General features: G+C 41.9%; 1 protein-coding gene across 3 annotated transcripts in view; it reads left to right on the top strand.

Moving 5' to 3' along the window:
• mettl13 (methyltransferase 13, eEF1A lysine and N-terminal methyltransferase) overlaps positions 1–17,896 on the top strand; it is a 31,310-nt gene that overhangs the window by 7,694 nt on the left and 5,720 nt on the right. For all 3 annotated transcript variants that reach the window (XM_060829687.1, XM_060829688.1, XM_060829686.1), the window contains 3 exons: positions 1,755–1,950; positions 9,405–9,584; positions 14,212–14,421. In XM_060829687.1, coding sequence (XP_060685670.1) covers positions 1,755–1,950; positions 9,405–9,584; positions 14,212–14,421 — 586 coding nt within the window. The remainder of the gene's footprint in view (positions 1–1,754; positions 1,951–9,404; positions 9,585–14,211; positions 14,422–17,896) is intronic.

The raw sequence follows: 17,896 nt of genomic DNA, 5'->3' as shown, positions 1-17,896 counted from the left end.
ATATACTAACCTAATCCTTTGCCTGCACTTGGCCCATATCCCTCTAAACCTTTCCTATTCATATACCCATCCAGATACCTTATAGATGTTGTAATTATGCTAGCCTCTACCACTTCCTCTGGCAGCTCATTCTATACACACACCACCCTTTGCATGAAAATGTTGCCCTTAGGTCCCTTTTATATCTTTCCTCTCTCATCCAAAACCTATGCCCTCTAGTTCTGGACTCCCCCACCCCATGGAAAAGGCATTGTCTATTTACCCTATCTATACTCCTCATGATTTTATAAACCTCTATAAGGTCACCCCTCAGCCTTGGACACTCCAGGGAAAGTAGCCCCAGCCTATTCAGCCTCCCCATATAGCTCAAACCCACCAACCCTGGCAACAAATGTGTTCTACCATTGTCTTTTGCTTCAGTGACCCATACATTGGAAGTATTGGTGAGTGATAATTGCAACATGGTTTGATTTTTGAGAAACTGTGGTCAATATTTACACAACAGACTTTTACAAGAGTACATATGGTAATCCTTGAGTTGGACACCAACGGATATTTCCTTGATATAGTGTCATGGAATCTTTAACATCTATCCAAGGAAACAGAAGGGGCCTTGCTTTATTGCCACATCTGAAAGATGCCTGTGCATTGCTCAGTCTTGCACTGAAGTGGCAGTCTTGATTTTAGTATTGAAATCTTGCAGTGGACTCAAACCCACAACGTTGCGACTCAAAAGGTAGGTTTGCTGTTCACAGAATCATGGTTGACCACTTGCTTCCCTTCTTAAAACATACCTCAGACCAAGCTTTTGATCATGATAACTCTGTAGTCACCCAGCAAAATGGTCCTCAAACACTTTGGATGTTTCATTATGTTATGGTCACTCTTAAAAATACAAGTTGTCATTGTTAGAAGTATTAGGGACTTATTGTGCATAGTAATTGTGATATTGTTTAGAAGATTTGTTTGAGAGATTTTCAAACATCTTGTCTCAAATTGTCCTTTAAGAATTGAAAAAAAAACTTATTGCTATTTAACAAACTGATGTATCTCACTTTCTTTCACTTTACCATTTCTGTTTGTGTGATGATGCTGGCACTTCAAAAAGATTATTTTGTCCCTGAGTTTTTTTTTGATGAGAGGTCATAAAAGCAGAGGTACTGAAGTGTCTTTAACAATGGCAGGGGAGTGGCCAGTTCTCCCAGTTCAGTTTTTTTCTAGTTTGGTTTAACTGTGATGGTCACAAGATGCTGGAGGGCTGCAAGCTTCGGCAGATGATTCCTAGATGTCTTTCTCTCTGAGATCTCTTTGGAAATTGTTCCTTCCTGCCTAAGAATCTGTGTTTCAATTTATCTTTTTGTCAGGGTTGTGCTTATGGGGTGTTCCTAGATTCTTAAGTCATTATGTTGGATTTGTTAAGTTTTCCAATAGTGAAGTTATTCTAAGTACTGTTTTCTTTTGTTTATGTTTCACTGGTAATGTTTAAATAAATTCTGTTTTGCTCATAGCCGAGTGAGTTGACCAGCTGGATCACACCTGGAACATCCACCTCACATCCGCCTTTAAAATAAGAAAAAGTTAGAGTGTAAGCTACCTTCTTAAAATATTTTTGAGGGGGTCTGGCCTGGTCCATAATGATTTGACATTGTGAATATTCCTTGAATGTGACAGTAGGTTTGCATTTCTCCTTTTGAGAATGAGCAGCTTGAACAGTCACCATTTCCCTTAAACAACGGTGACTCTGTTTTTTACAGGTTCCATTTCTTTCGGTTGGGGGTGACATTGGGGTTCGCACTGTCCAGTATCGTGGTACAAGTGATATGAGTGGGGAATATGTCATTGAAGACATCAAGGGAGAAGATGGCAACTACTTCCGGCATCTCATCTTCCTCAGTAATGTCAATGTGGTGCAGTCGGAGGCTAAACTATTGCACGGCATCTCAAAGCCAGGTATTGCTTGAAAGTTTACTTGAACACGTACTATATGGAACAAGATAAATGAATTCATGGCACAAATAGATGTTAATGTGTATGATCTCCTAGCAATTATGGTGACATGGTTACAAGAGGATTAAAGCTAGGAAATAAATATTCAGGCATATGACTTTTCAAAAGGATAGGCAGGAAGGAAAAGATGGTGGGGTAGCTTTGTTAGAAGAAGATGGAAATTAACACGTTGCCAAGAAGTGATCTTTGATCAGATGACGTACAATCCAAATGGGTGGAGCTAAGAAATAACAAGGGGAAGAAAACACCAGTGGGCATAGTCAGTAAGCCCTCTAACAATAGCTGTTTTGTAGGATAAAGAATAAGTTAGGAGATAATGGAAACAGTAACTAGCATGAGAGAAAAAGAATTAGTGAAACTAATGGAGCTAAATTCACTAAGTCTATTAGATCAGCTGGATTTCATCCTATGATATTAAAGGGTATATCAGCAGATATTGGGAATGCACTGGCAAAAATCCCAGAAGATTGCAAAACTGCAAGTGAAACACCCTTTTTCAAAAAGGAGACTACAACATGTAACTATGATCCAGTTAGCCTAATGTCTGATGGTGGAAAAATGTTATAGTCTATTATACAAGAAGTCATTGAGTTATATAGTACAGAATTCTCTCACCCTCGGAAAAGACCATCGCTATTAACCTTTTCTATGCCCCTCATGATTTTATAAACCTCTTTAAGGTCACCCTTCAACCTCCAATGCTCCAGTGAAAAAAGTCCGAGCTTAGCCAGCCTCTCCTCAGAACTCAAACTCTCCATCCCAGCAGCTTCCTGGTAAATCTCTTCTGAACCCTCTTCAGCTTGATAATATCCTTCCTATAACTGGGTAACCAGAACTGTAAACAGCACTCCAAAAATGTCCTCACCAACATCTTGTACAACCTCAACTTGATGTCCCACCTCCTATACCCAGTGCTCTGAGCAATGAAGGCAAACCTGTTAAATGCCTTCTTAACCACCCTGTTTATCCGTGCCGCAACTTTCAAAGAACTATGCACCAGAACCCCTAGGTGTCTCTGTTTGACAACGTTACCCAGGGCCCTACCGTTAACTGTATAATTCCTGCCCTTGTTCATTTGATCAAAATGCAATACTTCACATTTATCTAAATTAAACCCCATCTTCTGCTCCTCAGTCCATTGGCCCAATGATCAAGTTTAATCTTAGATAACCACCTTCACTGTTGACTGTACCACTAATTTTGATGTAACCCGCAAACATATTACCCATACCTCCCATAGTCTTCTCCAAACTATTTATATAAGTGACAAACAACAGCGGACACAGTACCAATTCTTCACATCAGAGCCATTAGAAACACAATTTATTGAGCAGAATGAACCTAACTTCACACAGGGGAATTCATACCTGACAAACCTATTACAGCTGTTTGAGGAGGATGAGATTCTGAAGGGAGAATATAGAAAGTTAGGCAGGAATTTAATAAAAGAGGTCCTCGAGGGTAATAATATCTGGATCACTCCTGGTGCTATGAGCTAGTGAGGGTAGGAATAGGAAGATGGAATAGGAGGATAGAACAGGTGAATGCGTAGCTGAAGAGCTGGTGCAGGGGAGAAGGATTCACATTTTTGAATCATTGGAATCTCTTCTGGGGTAGAAGTGACCTGTACAAGAAGGATGGATTGCACCTGAATTGGAAGGGGGTTAATATACTGGCAGAGAGATTTACTAGAGCTGCTCGGCAGGATTTAAACTAGTAAGATGGGGAGCTGGGACCCAGGGAGATAGCGAGGAAAGAAATCAATCTGAGACTGGTACAGGTGAGAAAAGAAGCGAGTCAAACAGTCAGGGCAGGCAGGAACAAAGCAGAGAACAAGATAGGACTGATAAATTAAACTGCATTTATTGTAATGCAAGAGGCCTAACAGGGAAAGCAGATGAATTCAGGGCATGGTTAGGAACATGGGACTGGGATATCACAGCAATTACAGGAACGTGGTTCAGTGATGGACAGGACTGACAGCTTAATGTTCCAGGATACAAATGCTACAGGATCGACAGAAAGGGAGGCAAGAGAGGAGAGTGATTAGCGATTTGTTTTTTTTATCAGGGATAGTGTTACCGCTGTACTTAGGGAGGATATTCCCGGAAATACATTCAGGGAAATTATTTGGATGGAACTGAGAAATAAGAAAGGGATGATCACCTTATTGGGATTGTATTATAGACATCCTAATAGTCAGAGGGAAACTGAGGAACAAATTTGTAAGAAGATCTCAGTTATCTGTAAGAATAATGGGATGGTTATGTTAGGGGGTTTTAACTTTCCAAATGTAGACTGGGACTTCCATAGTATTAAAGGTTTAGATAGAGAGGAATTTGTTAAGCGTGTACAAGAAAATTTTCTGATTCAGTATGTGGATGTACCTACTAGAGAAGTGCAAAACTTGATCTACTGTTGGGAAATAAGGCAAGGGCAGGTGACTGAGGTGTCAGTGGGGGAGCACTTTGGGGCCAGCAACCATAATTCTATTAGTTTTAAAATAGTGATGGAAAAGGGTAGATCAGATCTAAAAGTTGAAGTTCTAATTTGGAGGAAGGCTAATTTTGACGGTATTAGGCAAGAACTTTCGAAAGTTGATTGGGTGCAGATGTTCGCAGGTGAAGGGACAGCTGGAAAATGGGAAGCCTTCAGAAATGAGATAGCAAGAATCCAGAAAAAGTATATTCCTGTTAGGGTGAAAGGATATGCAGTAGGTGTAGGGAATACTGGATGACCAGAGAAATTGAGGGTTTTGTTAAGAAAAAGAAGGAAGCATATGTCAGGTATAGACAGGATAGATCGAGTGAATCCTAAGAGTATAAAGGCAGGAAGAGTATATACTTAAGAGGGAAATCAGGAGGGCAAAAAATGGACATAGCTTTGGAAAATAGGGTTAAAGAGAATACAAAGGGTTTTAACAAATACATTAAGGACAAAAGACTAACTAGGGAGCAAATAGGATCCCTCAAAGATCAGCAAGGTAGCCTTTGTGTGGAGCCACAAGAGATGGGGGAGATACGAAATGAGTATTTTGCAGCAGTGTTTACTGCGCAGAAGGACATGGAAAATATAGAATATGGGGAAATAGATGGTGACATCTTGAAAGATATCCATATTACGGAGGTGGAAGTGTTGGATGTCTTGAAATGCATAAAGATGCATAAATCCCCAGGACCTGATCAGGTGTACCCTGGAACTCTGTGGGAAGCCAGGGAAGTGATTGTTGGGCCACTTGCTGAGATATTTGGATCATCAATGGTCACAGGTAAGGTGCCAAAAGACTGGAGGTTGGCTGATGTGCCACTATTTAAGAAGGGTGGTAAGGACAAGCCAGGGAACTATAGACCAGTGAACCTGACATTGGTGGTAGGCAAGTTGTTGGAGGGAATCCTGAGGGACAGGGTTTACATGTATTTGGAAAGGCAAGGACTGATTCGGGATAACCAACATGGCTTTGTGCATGGAAAATCATGTCTCATGAACTTGACTGAGGTTTTTGAAAAAGTTAGAAAGAGGAATGATGAGGGCAGAGTGGTGGACGTGATCTTTATGGAGTTCAGTAAGGCATTTGACAAGGTTCCTCATGGGAAACTGGTTAGCAAGGTTAGATCTCATGCAATACAGGGAGAACTAGCCATTTGGATACAGAACTGGCTCAAAGGTAGAAGACAGAGGGTGGTGGTGGAAGGTTGTTTTTCAGACTGGAGGCCTGTGACCAGTGGAGTGCCACAAGGATTGGTGCTAGGTCAATTACTTTTTGTCATTTACATAAATGATTTGGATGTGAGTATAAGAGGTACAGTTAGTTAGTTTGCAGATGACACCAAAATTGGAGTTGTAATAGACAGCAAAGAAGGTTACCTCAGATCACAACGGGATCTTGATCAGATGGGCCAATGGGCTGAGAAGTGGCAGATGGAGATTCATTTAGATAAATGTGAGGTGCTGCATTTTGGGAAAACAAATCTTAGCAGGACTTCTACACATAATGTTGAAGTCCTACAGAGTGTTGCTGAACAAAGAGACCTTGGAGTGCAGGTTCAAAGCTCCTTGAAAGTGGAGTCGTAGGTAGTTAGGATAGTGAAGGAGGTGTTTGGTATGCTTTTCTTTACTGGACAGACTATTGAGTACAGGAGTTGTGAGGTCATGTTGCAGCTGTACAGGGCATTGGTTAGGTTAGGCCACTTGTGGAATATCGTGTGCAATTCTGGTCTCCTTCCTATCACAAGGATGTTGTGAAACTTGAAAGGCTTCAGAAAAAGTTTACAGGGTTGGAGGATTTGAGCGATAGTGAGAGGCTGAATAGGCTGGGGCTGTTTTCCCTGGAGCGCCGAAGGCTGAGGGGTGACCTCCGAGAGTTTATAAAATCATGAGGGGCATGGATAGGATAAATAGGCAGGGTCTTTTTCCCTGGGGTGGGGGAGTCCAGGCCTAGAGGTTTAGGGTGAGAGGGGCAAAATATAAAAGGGACCTAAGGGGCAACGTTTCACGCAGAGGCTGGTGTGTGTATGGAATGAGCTGCCAGAGGAAATGGTGGAGGCTGATACAGTTGCATTATTTAAAAGGCTGGGTATGTGAATAGGAAGGCTTTAGAGGGATATGGGCCAAGTGCTGGCAACTGGAACTAGATTAGATTGGGATATCTGGTCAGCATGGACCAGTTTGACCAAAGGGTTTGTTTCCATGCTATACATCTCTATGACTGTAAGTAATGAGCAGAGGAGATAAAAGGGAACTTGGTAGATATAATGTATATGGATTTTTAGAGGGCATTTGATCAAGTACCACACTTAATAAGCTGAGAGCACACGGTGTTTGGGGTAGTGAATAATCATGAATAGAGAATTTGCTAACTAATAGAAGACTGAGAGTTGGAATAAAGGGAGCATTTTAGGATGGAGTGATACAGGGATCATTGTTTGGGGTGCCCTAATTATTTAAAATCTATATTAATGACTTGGATGATAGAAGTGAATGTACTGTACTATTGCTAAGTTTGTGAACGAAAAAGGCAGATTGTGATGATGACACAAGGAGTCTCCATAGGGATTGAGCAATTTAAGAGACTGGGCAAAAACTGAGAAGTTGGAATATAATGTGGGAAAATGTGATGTTTATGTTGTGGTTCTGCTCGCCGAGCTGGAAGTTTTTGCTGCAAACGTTTCGTTCCCTGGCTAGGGAACATCATCAGTGCTGTTGGAGCCTCGTGTGAAGCGCTGCTTTGATGTTTCTTCCGGTATTTATATTGGTTTGTTCTTGCCGCTTCCGGGTGTCAGTTTCAGCTGCAGTGATTTGTATGTGGGGTCCAGGTCGATGTGTCTGTTGATGGATGTTCTTGCCGTTTCCGGGTGTCAGTTTCAGCTGTAGTGGTTTGTATATGGTGTCCAGGTCAATGTGTCTGTTGATGGAGTTTGGGGATGAATGCCATGCTTCTAGGAATTCTCTGGCTGTTCTCTGTCTGGCTTGTCCTATGATAGTGGTGTTTTCCCAGTCAAATTCATGTTGCTGGTTGTCTGAGTGTATGGCTACTAGAGATAGCTGGTCGTGTCATTTTGTGGCTAGCTGATGTTCATGGATGCGGATTGTTAGCTGTCTTCCTGTTTGTCCTATATAGTGTTTTGTGCAGTCCTTGCATGGTATTTTGTAAACTACGTTAGTTTGGCTCATGCTGGGTATTGGGTCCTTTGTTCTAGTGAGTTGTTGTCTGAGCGTGGATGTTGGCTTGTGTGCTGTAATGAGTCCTAAGGGTCGCAGTAGTCTGGCTGTCAGTTCTGAGACGCTCCTGACGTATGGTAGAGTGGCTAGTCCTTTTGGTTGTGGCATGTCCTCGTTCCTTGGTCTATCTCTTAGGCATCTGGTGATAAAGTTGCGTGGGTATCCGTTTTTGGCGAATACCTTGTATAGATGTTCCTTTTTTTTGTGATGTTTATACACTTTCAGGAAGTGAAATATTACTTATTTCATATAATATTTAAGTGAGAAAAGACTGCAAAAAGCAAAAGATTGCAAAAAACGGTTTCCTCTCCACAGATACTGAAAAACCTGCTGAGTTTCTGCAGCAGAAAACAGTTCATGTTTCAAGTTCAGTGACCGTTCATTAGAATTGGACTCAGCATTAACTCTGCTTTCTCTCCACAGATGCTGCCAGACATGCTGAGTTTCTCCAGCAATTTCTGTGTTTCACAAGGCCAACATTCAAAGTTCTTTGTTTTATTTTACTATCTGTGTGTAATTTCAGTGCTGATGCAGTGAAATACATGAAGTTTATGTAAATTTTCATCAAAACCTATTCAATACGTTGATTTGCAGGGAGGAAAAATGCACAGCAATATCTGCTTCTTAAGCGCTGAATGACTAAATGGGAAGTCTCTTGCCTTTGAGCCAGAAAGTTTGTGACCTGCTCCAGAACTTGTTGGCTACAGAAGAATCTAATTGCTAGTGCAGGGAAGCCAGTGTACAGAGTCAGTCCTTAGTGTGGAGAAATGGGGAGGGACAGTGTCAGGAATGGCTGTCTGCCAAACCCAGAAATTGGTATTGATATAGGCGATCAACCAGCATTGTGGTGATGCCCATTTAATATGGGAAAAAGCATACAGAGGATTCATTAATGCCTGCTTAATATAGGCACACTAAAATAACCTCTTTCCCCCTACCTAACCCCCAAAAATAATACATTTGCACATTTATTGGTGAAATTACCTCGATTATACCACAGCTTAATGGTGTTCTGTGTAACTATTTGGCCTCACCATTCTTAGTGGATTCTTTTTGTTCTGTTGGTTCGTGGAGTGGAGAGGGTTTCAGAAGTGTTTCTGAACTCTCCCCTCCTCCCAGTTTGTGAATTTTTCTCTAACTTAAAAAGAGGAATCTTGCCCTGATGGGTGGTCATAGAGTTATGGGCAGCACGGTGGCACAGTGGTTAGCATTGCTGTCTCACAGCGCCTGAGACCCGGGTTCAATTCCCTACTCAGGCGACTGACTGTGTGGAGTTCGCACGTTCTCCCCGTGTCTGCGTGGGTTTCCTCCGGGTGCTCCGGTTTCCTCCCACAGTCCAAAGATGTGCGGGTCAGGTGAATTGGCCATGCTAAATTGCCCGTAGTGTTAGGTAAGGGGTAAATGTAGGGGTATGGGTGGATTGCGGGTCGGTGTGGACTTGTTAGGCCGAAGGGTCTGTTTCCACACTGTAAGTAATCTAATCTAATCTAATTAAAAGTTGAAATGGGAGTGAGTGTCATTTCTCTGCGCAGCCCAACATGTTGGAAGTGTCAATGCATTGGACAGACAGAGCATGCAAATTTTCACTATACAACAGTAAATATTGACATACAAACCGAAGTTTGTGTACAGTTCAATTTTCCAAAACGTTTCTTTTGTTTCTTTTTATCCTACAACAGCTTCGTCGCAGAAAAAGAAAAAGAAAGACAGGAGGAGGGGACAGCCGTGTTCAGATGCTGAGAGGTCTTCAAATCCCAAAGCTGGCCAGGCTGTTGACAAGAGCTATCTGTGCTGCAATCATCATCGAGCCATGATTGCTGGCTTGGTTCTTCTCAGTAAAAAAAGTGGTTTACTTGCAGGTGAGGAACAAACATAAAGGGTATAGTAGAATATACAACAACTTGCATTTGTATAACACTATTTAAATGTAAGAAATGCGCTTCATATAGACAAATATAGACCCTGAGACAAAGAGGAGGCATGAATTCAGATGATTAAGTGCTTTGTCGACAACTTGGTTTGCACAGCTGCTCTTAAAAGAGGGTTCAGACAGATGCAGAGTTTAAGGAAGGGAATTCCAGTGCCTTGGACTATCTGTTGAAGGAATTGCTTCTAATGGTTGGGAGAAGGGTGTTGGGATGAAGGTGACACCTGAGGTCCAGGGCAGGGCAAGAGACCAGAGCTAAAGACATGCAAATTGATGGTTGTAGGGCTGTGGGAGTTTAGGGATGGGAATAAATCAGGTCATGGGAGATTTCAAACACAAAACTGAGAATTTTAAAATTAAACCACTGCAGGTGAATGAGCACAGGGCTGATGGCCACCTGTAATCTTACTTGGCAGCAGTAATGTTTTTCAGATAAATATGTGAAGTGTTTGCTTGTACACTTTTATCTTAACAATTCAAATTCCCCTGAAAGTTGATTTTTAAAAGGAAAAGAAGTTTGTTTCAGAGGCCATGTGAGTAAGTGATTGACATTTTATCCTCCCCATTTACAGCTAGATTTTAAATCTGAAAGCTGATTCCTTGAGAATACATTCCCCCCAAGGAAGGTAAGTGGGAAGACAAATATTAATTCAAGAAATTGACATGAAGATTTTCCATTTTGCTGAGGAATTGTATCATGTTTCGACGTTCTGTTGATTGCATTGCAAGGTTGTTAATCGCAAAATGGCCTTTTCTCTTGGAAAATTATCCGTTATGCACATGGTGAGGTAATGTTCCGAAATGCCTTTACTTAGAGTGTACTTCAAACAGAGAAGTGAAGAGAATGCATGAGTATTTTGCTATGATGTCAAAAGAGAGAAGACAAAACTCAAGTGACATTGCTGAATGCTATTAGATATTGAATTGTTGTAGTGATGTGGGTTGTAAATAAGATTGAATCTCCCTTCACCATTATCCAAAATAAACTCCTGCTTTTCTCGAGTTAAGTGGCATGTTAACAATGTGACTGGATAATTGACCCAGAACCCAGGTCTAATAGCCTAGAATGACTGGATGCCTTCATTGCATAGACGTTTGAAATAATATTAATTGGAAGGAATAGGTTCCCAGAAAGTGGGTGATGTTGCTAAGGCCCATTAATACTTATCCCTCATTGTTCTGCGATGTGGAAGTGGTGCAAAACTACCTTGAACATTTATAGTCTCAATAATGTTATTCTTGTGTACAATGTTAAAAATCACACAACACCAGCTTATAGTCCAACAGGCCAAATAAACCTGGTGGTGTGTGATTTATAACTTTGTACACCTCCGTCCAGCACCTGACACCTCCAAATAATTAGGTAAAAGCGCTTTAGGGCTCTACATTGGGGAGACTGGGCGCCTCCTAGCAGAGCGCTTTAGGGAACATCTCCGGGACACCCGCACCAATCAACCACACCGCCCCGTGGCCCAACATTTCAACTCCCCCTCCCACTCTGCCGAGGACATGGAGGTCCTGGGCCTCCTTCACCGCCGCTCCCTCACCACCAGACGCCTGGAGGAAGAACGCCTCATCTTCCACCTCGGAACAGGGCATCAATGTGGACTTCAACAGCTTCCTCATTTCCCCTTCCCCCACCTCATCCTAGTTTCAAACTTCCAGTTCAGCGCTGTCCCCATGACTTGTCTGGACTTGTCCTACCTGCCTATCTTCTTTTCTGCCTATCCACTCCACCCTCTCCTCCCTGACCTATCACCTTCATCTCCTCTCCCACTCACCCATTGTATTCTATGCTACTCTCTCCCCACCCCACTCTCCTCTAGCTTATCTCTCCATGCTTCCAGCTCACTGCCTTTATTCCTGATGAAGGGCTTTTGCCCGAAACGTCAATTTTGCTGCTCGTTCGATGCTGCCTGAACTGCTGTGCTCTTCCAGCACCGCTGATCCAGAACCTCCAAATAGTTATTCTCTGTGTTAATGCTAAGTAGGGAATTATCAAATTCTGACCATGTCAATGGTTGAGATGATACGTAACTTGAAGGGGAACTTGGAAGTGATATTGTTCTTGAAATATTGCTGCTATAAATCTTCTCAGTGACCGTAGTCACAGAGAAGTGAGGTGAAGTGCCAGGGGCATTTAAACAGTCCTTGAATAAACATATAGATGATTGATGGGATAGTGTAGGGTGCAGGGCTTAGGTTAGTACAACATTGAGGGCCAAATGGCCTGTTCTGCGTTGTATTGTTTTATGTTCTTAAGTGGTGGAGGCTGGTACAATTACCACATTTAAAAGGCATCTGGATGAGTATATGAATAGGAAGGGTTTACGTCCAATTTTTTAGATTAGATTACCTACAGTGTGGAAACAGGCCCTTTGGTCCAACAAATCCATACCAACTCTCCGAAGAGCAACCCATCCATACCCATTTCCCTCTGACTAATGCACCTAATGTATGGGCAGTTTAGCATGGCCAATTCACCTGACCTGCACATCTTTGTGATGTGGGAGGAAACCGGAGCACCCGGAGGAAACCCACGCAGACACGGGGAATACGTGCAAACTCCACACAGACAGTCGCCCGAGGCTGGAATTGAACCTGGAACCCTGGTGCTGTGAGGCAGCAGTGCGAACCACTGTGCCGCCTGGCAAATGGGACTTGATTAATTTAGGCTATCTGGTCAGCATGGGTGAGTTGGACTGAGGGTCTGTTTCTGTGCTGTACATCTCTATGACTCTGACCATGTGGGATATTATAATATATTCTGTATGTAGTGCAGCTACAATGCCCCGGTGATAAAGGCGCTTGCGTATGGTGTTCAGCAGCATTGGACATCAATCAAGAAAACTGCTATGACTTGGACAATGCTCACATTCTTGAGACTTGTTATACAGGTCGTAATGCACATTTCATCCACACAAATTGGCTGTAACACGATTGGTGAATTGTGGATGTTGTTTGAATAATGCAAACTTTCTGCTGGACGGTTTCAGCGATTTTCTATTAGTGATCTTCTACTGCGTGGTTTTCTATGGCACGAGGTTGCAGAGGAACACAACTGTTGTGTAATAGCAGAACGACCTGATGTGCATTCTGCTGTTTACCTTCAATCTTAATTCTCTATAAAATTCACCTTATCTATACTGCATGCACCTATTCCATAATAAGATGGTGTTTACATCCACACATGTCATGGCGGGTCCATTCTGTGTTGCATTTTCATATCTCACGTATGCCATGTTCCATTTCTCTGCCATTTTGTGCCCTTTGTCTGATCACTTTGTAACAAAGCTTTCAATTTCCCAAAATTTCTTTTGTAGGCCCATCCCCCTCTCTCTTACTTCTCCTACGGGGAAAGAAAAATTCCTACTTATATTGCTTCCAGTATTTTGACTATTCCATCCTAATTCTGACTCATTATTTTCCCTATTTCATTTCTGTGAGAAGCTATTTTGATCATCTGAATGCACGCGCTTAAACGATACCCAGCATGCATACATTGAAGAATAAAATGCACAAAGTACAATTTCCATTTTGGTGACATTCCATAGATTTTGATAAAAGTCTTGTTGGCAGGTTGCAGAAGGCTGAATGAGTGGTAGCAATTTAGACTATAAGATCATCTGTTATCGGAGCAGACTTAGGCCATGTGGCCCATCAAATCTGCTTTGCCATTTGACAGTGGCTGGCGTGTTTCTCAATCTTGTTTTCCCTGTAACCTTTAATCCCCTTGCTAATCAAAAACCTACCTATCTCTGCCTTAACTACCCTCAATAACTTGGCCTCCAAAGCCATCAGCGGCAAAGTGCCTCCATCATTTTTTTTTGTTCTCCGGCTTCATTTTCCATCTGACAAATGCCCACTCTTGTCTCTTTCTTACTTTTTGATATAGCAATGAAAACTCTTGAAATCTTCTTTTATATTATGAGCTAACTTAGCCTCATATTTAATCTCCTTCCAGTTTTTAAAGGCTTTCCAATCCTCTTGCTTCCCACTAACCTTCACGAGACTGTCTGTCTGCTTTTTCTTTTGCTTTTAAGCTGTTCCTGGCTTCTCTTATCAACCGCGGTTGCCTTGTCCTCCCCTTGCTATGTTTCTTCTTCCTTGGGATGAACTTCAGCTATGTCTCCCAAATTACTCCCAGGCACTCCTGCCATTTTGCTTCATCATCTCCCCTGCTAGGCTCACCTTCCAAAAAGCTCCAGCCATCTCCTCTCTTGTGTTTTTATAGTTAACTTGTACTCCACCGTGAGACATCTGATTACAGTTTCTCCTTCTCAAACTGCACGGTTGAGCAACTGTTGCATGTAGTTGCTAATGTATAATTCAATTATTGAAATATCCTGAGATATAAGCTGGGTGTTTTATCCCTGAACATGACTGCTGATGCATTAAATATTATAATTAAAATTCATTTTAGCAGTTTTTTTTGTAGATCTTCACAAAGAAGTGATTCAGCAGCATTCTGAGTTTATCACTCCTGATCTTTTGAATTGATGTTGAGGCAGGTGTTCGGGTGACCAACTTTGCTTATTTTTGTTTTGTATTCCCTTTAGACACTCCCTTTTCTCTGCTCCTGGTTGGCCTTGGTGGTGGCAGCCTTCCATCATTTATCCATGACTATTTCTCCCAATCGGCTGTCGACACTGTTGAAATTGACCCCATGATGTTGGAGGTGGCAACCACGTGGTTTGAGTTTTCTCAAGATGATCGAATGAAGGTGATTCTGGCAGATGGCCTGAACTATATTCATACTGCAGACAGCGGTAAGAAATCCTACCAGCAGGTCAGCATTTGTACTACAATGCATTGTACTTTTCCAATTAATCTTACTCCCCCTCTCTTCCATACTAATGTGTGGGCAATAGTCCAAACTTGTTCAGTAGTCATTCTTAGAAACAGCACACATGCACACTCATATACTTTAATGACTAGCAAGAATTTGAATTATGCTAGAAATTGACATGGCATCCTTAATCCAAATCACGTCAAGTTTTTTTTATATAGGACCATCAAAACATGAAGTGGGGCATTCAACCATTTGAGTCTGCCCTGCCTTTCTAGATAATGGCTGATCTTCTCAATGCCATTTTCCTGTACTGTCTCCATATCCCTCATGCCAGCTGTCTCCTGTAACCTATCGATTTCTGTCTTGAACCTGCTTAAGAATTGAATGCCTCCACAGCCCCCTTCAAAGAATTCTGAAGATTCTCCGCCCTCTGAATAAAGGAATTTCTCCTCTTTTATTAACCCTGAGATCCTAGAGTTGAATCAATTGCTGAAGGCATTTATTGAATTCCTTGTGCGCTTCCTAATTTTCACCAATGCTTGACATAAACCATCATGGGACATTTGCCTCAGTGTTTACCATTGTCTCTGGGCCCATGTGTCAACCTTATAAACTGGCTAGGGAAAGCTTCCTAGGAACAGAATAATTTTTTACTTGCTCGGAATCCATTTTATTCTGTTCAGTGTTATTCCACTTGTAGTGTGATTCATTCATTTTTTTTTAAAAGTCCATGTCATTTTTCTTTTATTTTGAAGTTCTTTTTGTTCTGGAGAATGGCTGGGCAGATAATGCAGTCTCCGGGTCTAAATGGACTTCATCCTAGGATCTTAAAAGAGTTTGCTCAAGAGGTAGTGAGTGCATTGGTGTTAACTTTACAAATTTCCCAGGTTTAGGAAAACCTGTAAGGTGCAGGAGCAGCAGTCGGCCATTCAGCCCCTCAAGTCTACCCTACCATTCAGTGTGATTCTGGCTGATCTGTTAAATCTCAACTCCACTTTCCTGCCTTTTCCTCATAAACCCTTGACACCTATAAAGATTAGAAAATACGTCAGCCCTCTGCAGTAAACAAATTCCAAACAGATTCATTACCCTCTGAAAGAACACGGTTCTCCTTCTCGCTTAACCCCTTACAATGAGATTATTGATCCTACACACACTCAGAAGGGTGAAACAATCCCTTTAGAATCTAAGAAGGTTCCATCGAACTGGAATATAACTAAGCTAATATAACCCTTTTTATTCAGGAATGGAGGGAGGCAGAAAACAAGAAACTGCAAGCCAGTTAGCTGGTCATCTGCCATAGCGAAGGGGTTAAGATCCATCATTAGTGAAATTATAGCTGTGTACTTAGAGAAATGTATTTGGGAAGAGTGAGCATGGTTTTCTGAAAAGGGAAATCATGTCCAACTGATTTATTGGATTTCTTTGAAGGAGTAACGTGTGCTGCGGATAAACTGGAGCCTTTGGGTATATTGTACTGGGATTTCCACTGGCATTTGATAGAGTGCAACATCAAAAGTTATTCAGAAAATAAAAGCTCATGATGTAGGGATAATAGTATGGATAGAAGATTGGCTGGCTGTCAGAAAATACGATGCATAAATGGGTCTTCATCTGATTGGCAGAATGTGATTCTTGAAGTCCTACAGGGATCTGTGCTGGGTCTCCTCATTTTGCACATTACATCAGTTACTTAGATGAAGGGAACAAATGGATGGTAGCTAAATTTGCAGACAACTAGATAAATAGGAAAGTATATTGTGAGGAAGACAGAAGGAGGTTGCCAATGGACAAAGGCTGATTGAGTGGGCAGACATCTAGCAGGCAAATTATAATGTGAAGTTGTTCACATGGCAGGCAGATTGATATGCAAAGTATTACTTGAACAAAACAGAAGTTAGTATTCAGATACAGCATGTAATCAAGATGGCGAATGAAATTAAGGTTGTTATGCTTCAATTTGCAGGGCTTTGGTGAAATCGCAGCTCAAATGCTGTGTGCAATTTTGGTCGCCTTTAAGGAAGGATCTAAATGTTTGGAAGCAGTGCAGAGGGAGTTGACTGGATTGATACCTAGACTGAGTTGGTTGTCTTTGAGTGAAGGTTGGAGAAGCTGGGCTTTTTTGGAAGAGTGTACAAGTTCTGAATGGTTTTAACAAGCTGGACATGGAATGTATATTTCATCTTCTGGGTCAGCCCAAAATTCAGGGCACTGTTTAAAAATTATTTGGAACCCATTCAGGATAGGGTGAGGAGAATTTTTTTTAAACCTGAGGTTTGTGTGACAGGGTAACTCCCTGTCCCAGGAGGCAGTGCAAGCAGGGTCACTAAATATTTTTAAGACAGAGGTGAATAGATTGTAGTTAGGTGGGGAATTAAGGGTTACTGGGATAGATGGTAATGTGAAATTTGGAGCGATGATCTGAAGGAATGGTGTAGAGCAGGTTCAAGAAGCTGAATGATCTACTTCCCCTATTTCACACGCTTGGGTCAATTTTAACACAGATGAAAGATATTTACAAGGAGCAGGGTGTGTCACACAATATCTTCACCCACATTTCAATGTCAAGCAAAGCTGTTGCACTATCCTTTGAAGTTGCCTCATTTACCACGGTGTACAGAATCTACTGATTTAACTAAATGTCCTCTGTTCAAACTATTCCTTTCATATTATGTTTTGTTATATTTTTCTACATGATGGGATGGAAACAATAGCCGGTTTCTGACCTCCGAATCCTATTGCTCTCCCTATGATTTAATCCACAGCCTACTGCACCAACCATAATTTTCTCCTGTCTACTGCAATAGTGAAGCTAGGGCATGGCTAGCTTAGTACCATCTTTTGTTTTCACTCGTAGAAAATGTGAGTAATTGTAGTAGTTTTCCCTTCCTGTGCTTCAGGACCAAAAATATACTCAAGAAATAACCCACAAATGGTTAAATCAGTTGACTGGGGTGTTAATGTTTTAGTCTGTTGGATTTTGCCTGTGTTAGATTAGATTAGATTATTTAGAGTGTGAAAACTGACCCTTCGGCCCAACAAGTCCACACCGATCTGCCGAAGCGCACCCACCCAGACCCATTCCCCTACATTTACCCCTGAGCCTAACACTACAGGCAATTTAGCATGGCCAATTCACCTAACCTGCACATTTTTTTTGGACTGTGGGAGGAAACCGGAGCACCCAGAGAAAAACCACGCAGACACAAGGAGAATGTGCAAATTCCACACAGTCAGTCGCCTGAGGTGAGAATTGAACCCGGGTCTCTGGCACTGTGAGGCAGCAGTGCTAACCACTGTGCCACCGTGCCACCCAAGGTTAAATTACTTAGTGTGGAAACAGGCCCTTCAGCCCAAAACGTCCACACCAAACCTCCAAAGAGCAGCTCTACATTTACCCCTTCACCTAACAGTACGGGCAATTTAGCATGGCCAATTGACCTGCACATCTT

This window comes from Hemiscyllium ocellatum, chromosome 9 (assembly GCF_020745735.1).
Source record: "Hemiscyllium ocellatum isolate sHemOce1 chromosome 9, sHemOce1.pat.X.cur, whole genome shotgun sequence".
In the NCBI taxonomy this organism is placed as follows: domain Eukaryota; kingdom Metazoa; phylum Chordata; class Chondrichthyes; order Orectolobiformes; family Hemiscylliidae; genus Hemiscyllium; species Hemiscyllium ocellatum.
This window is presented reverse-complemented; position numbering and strand designations above follow the sequence as displayed.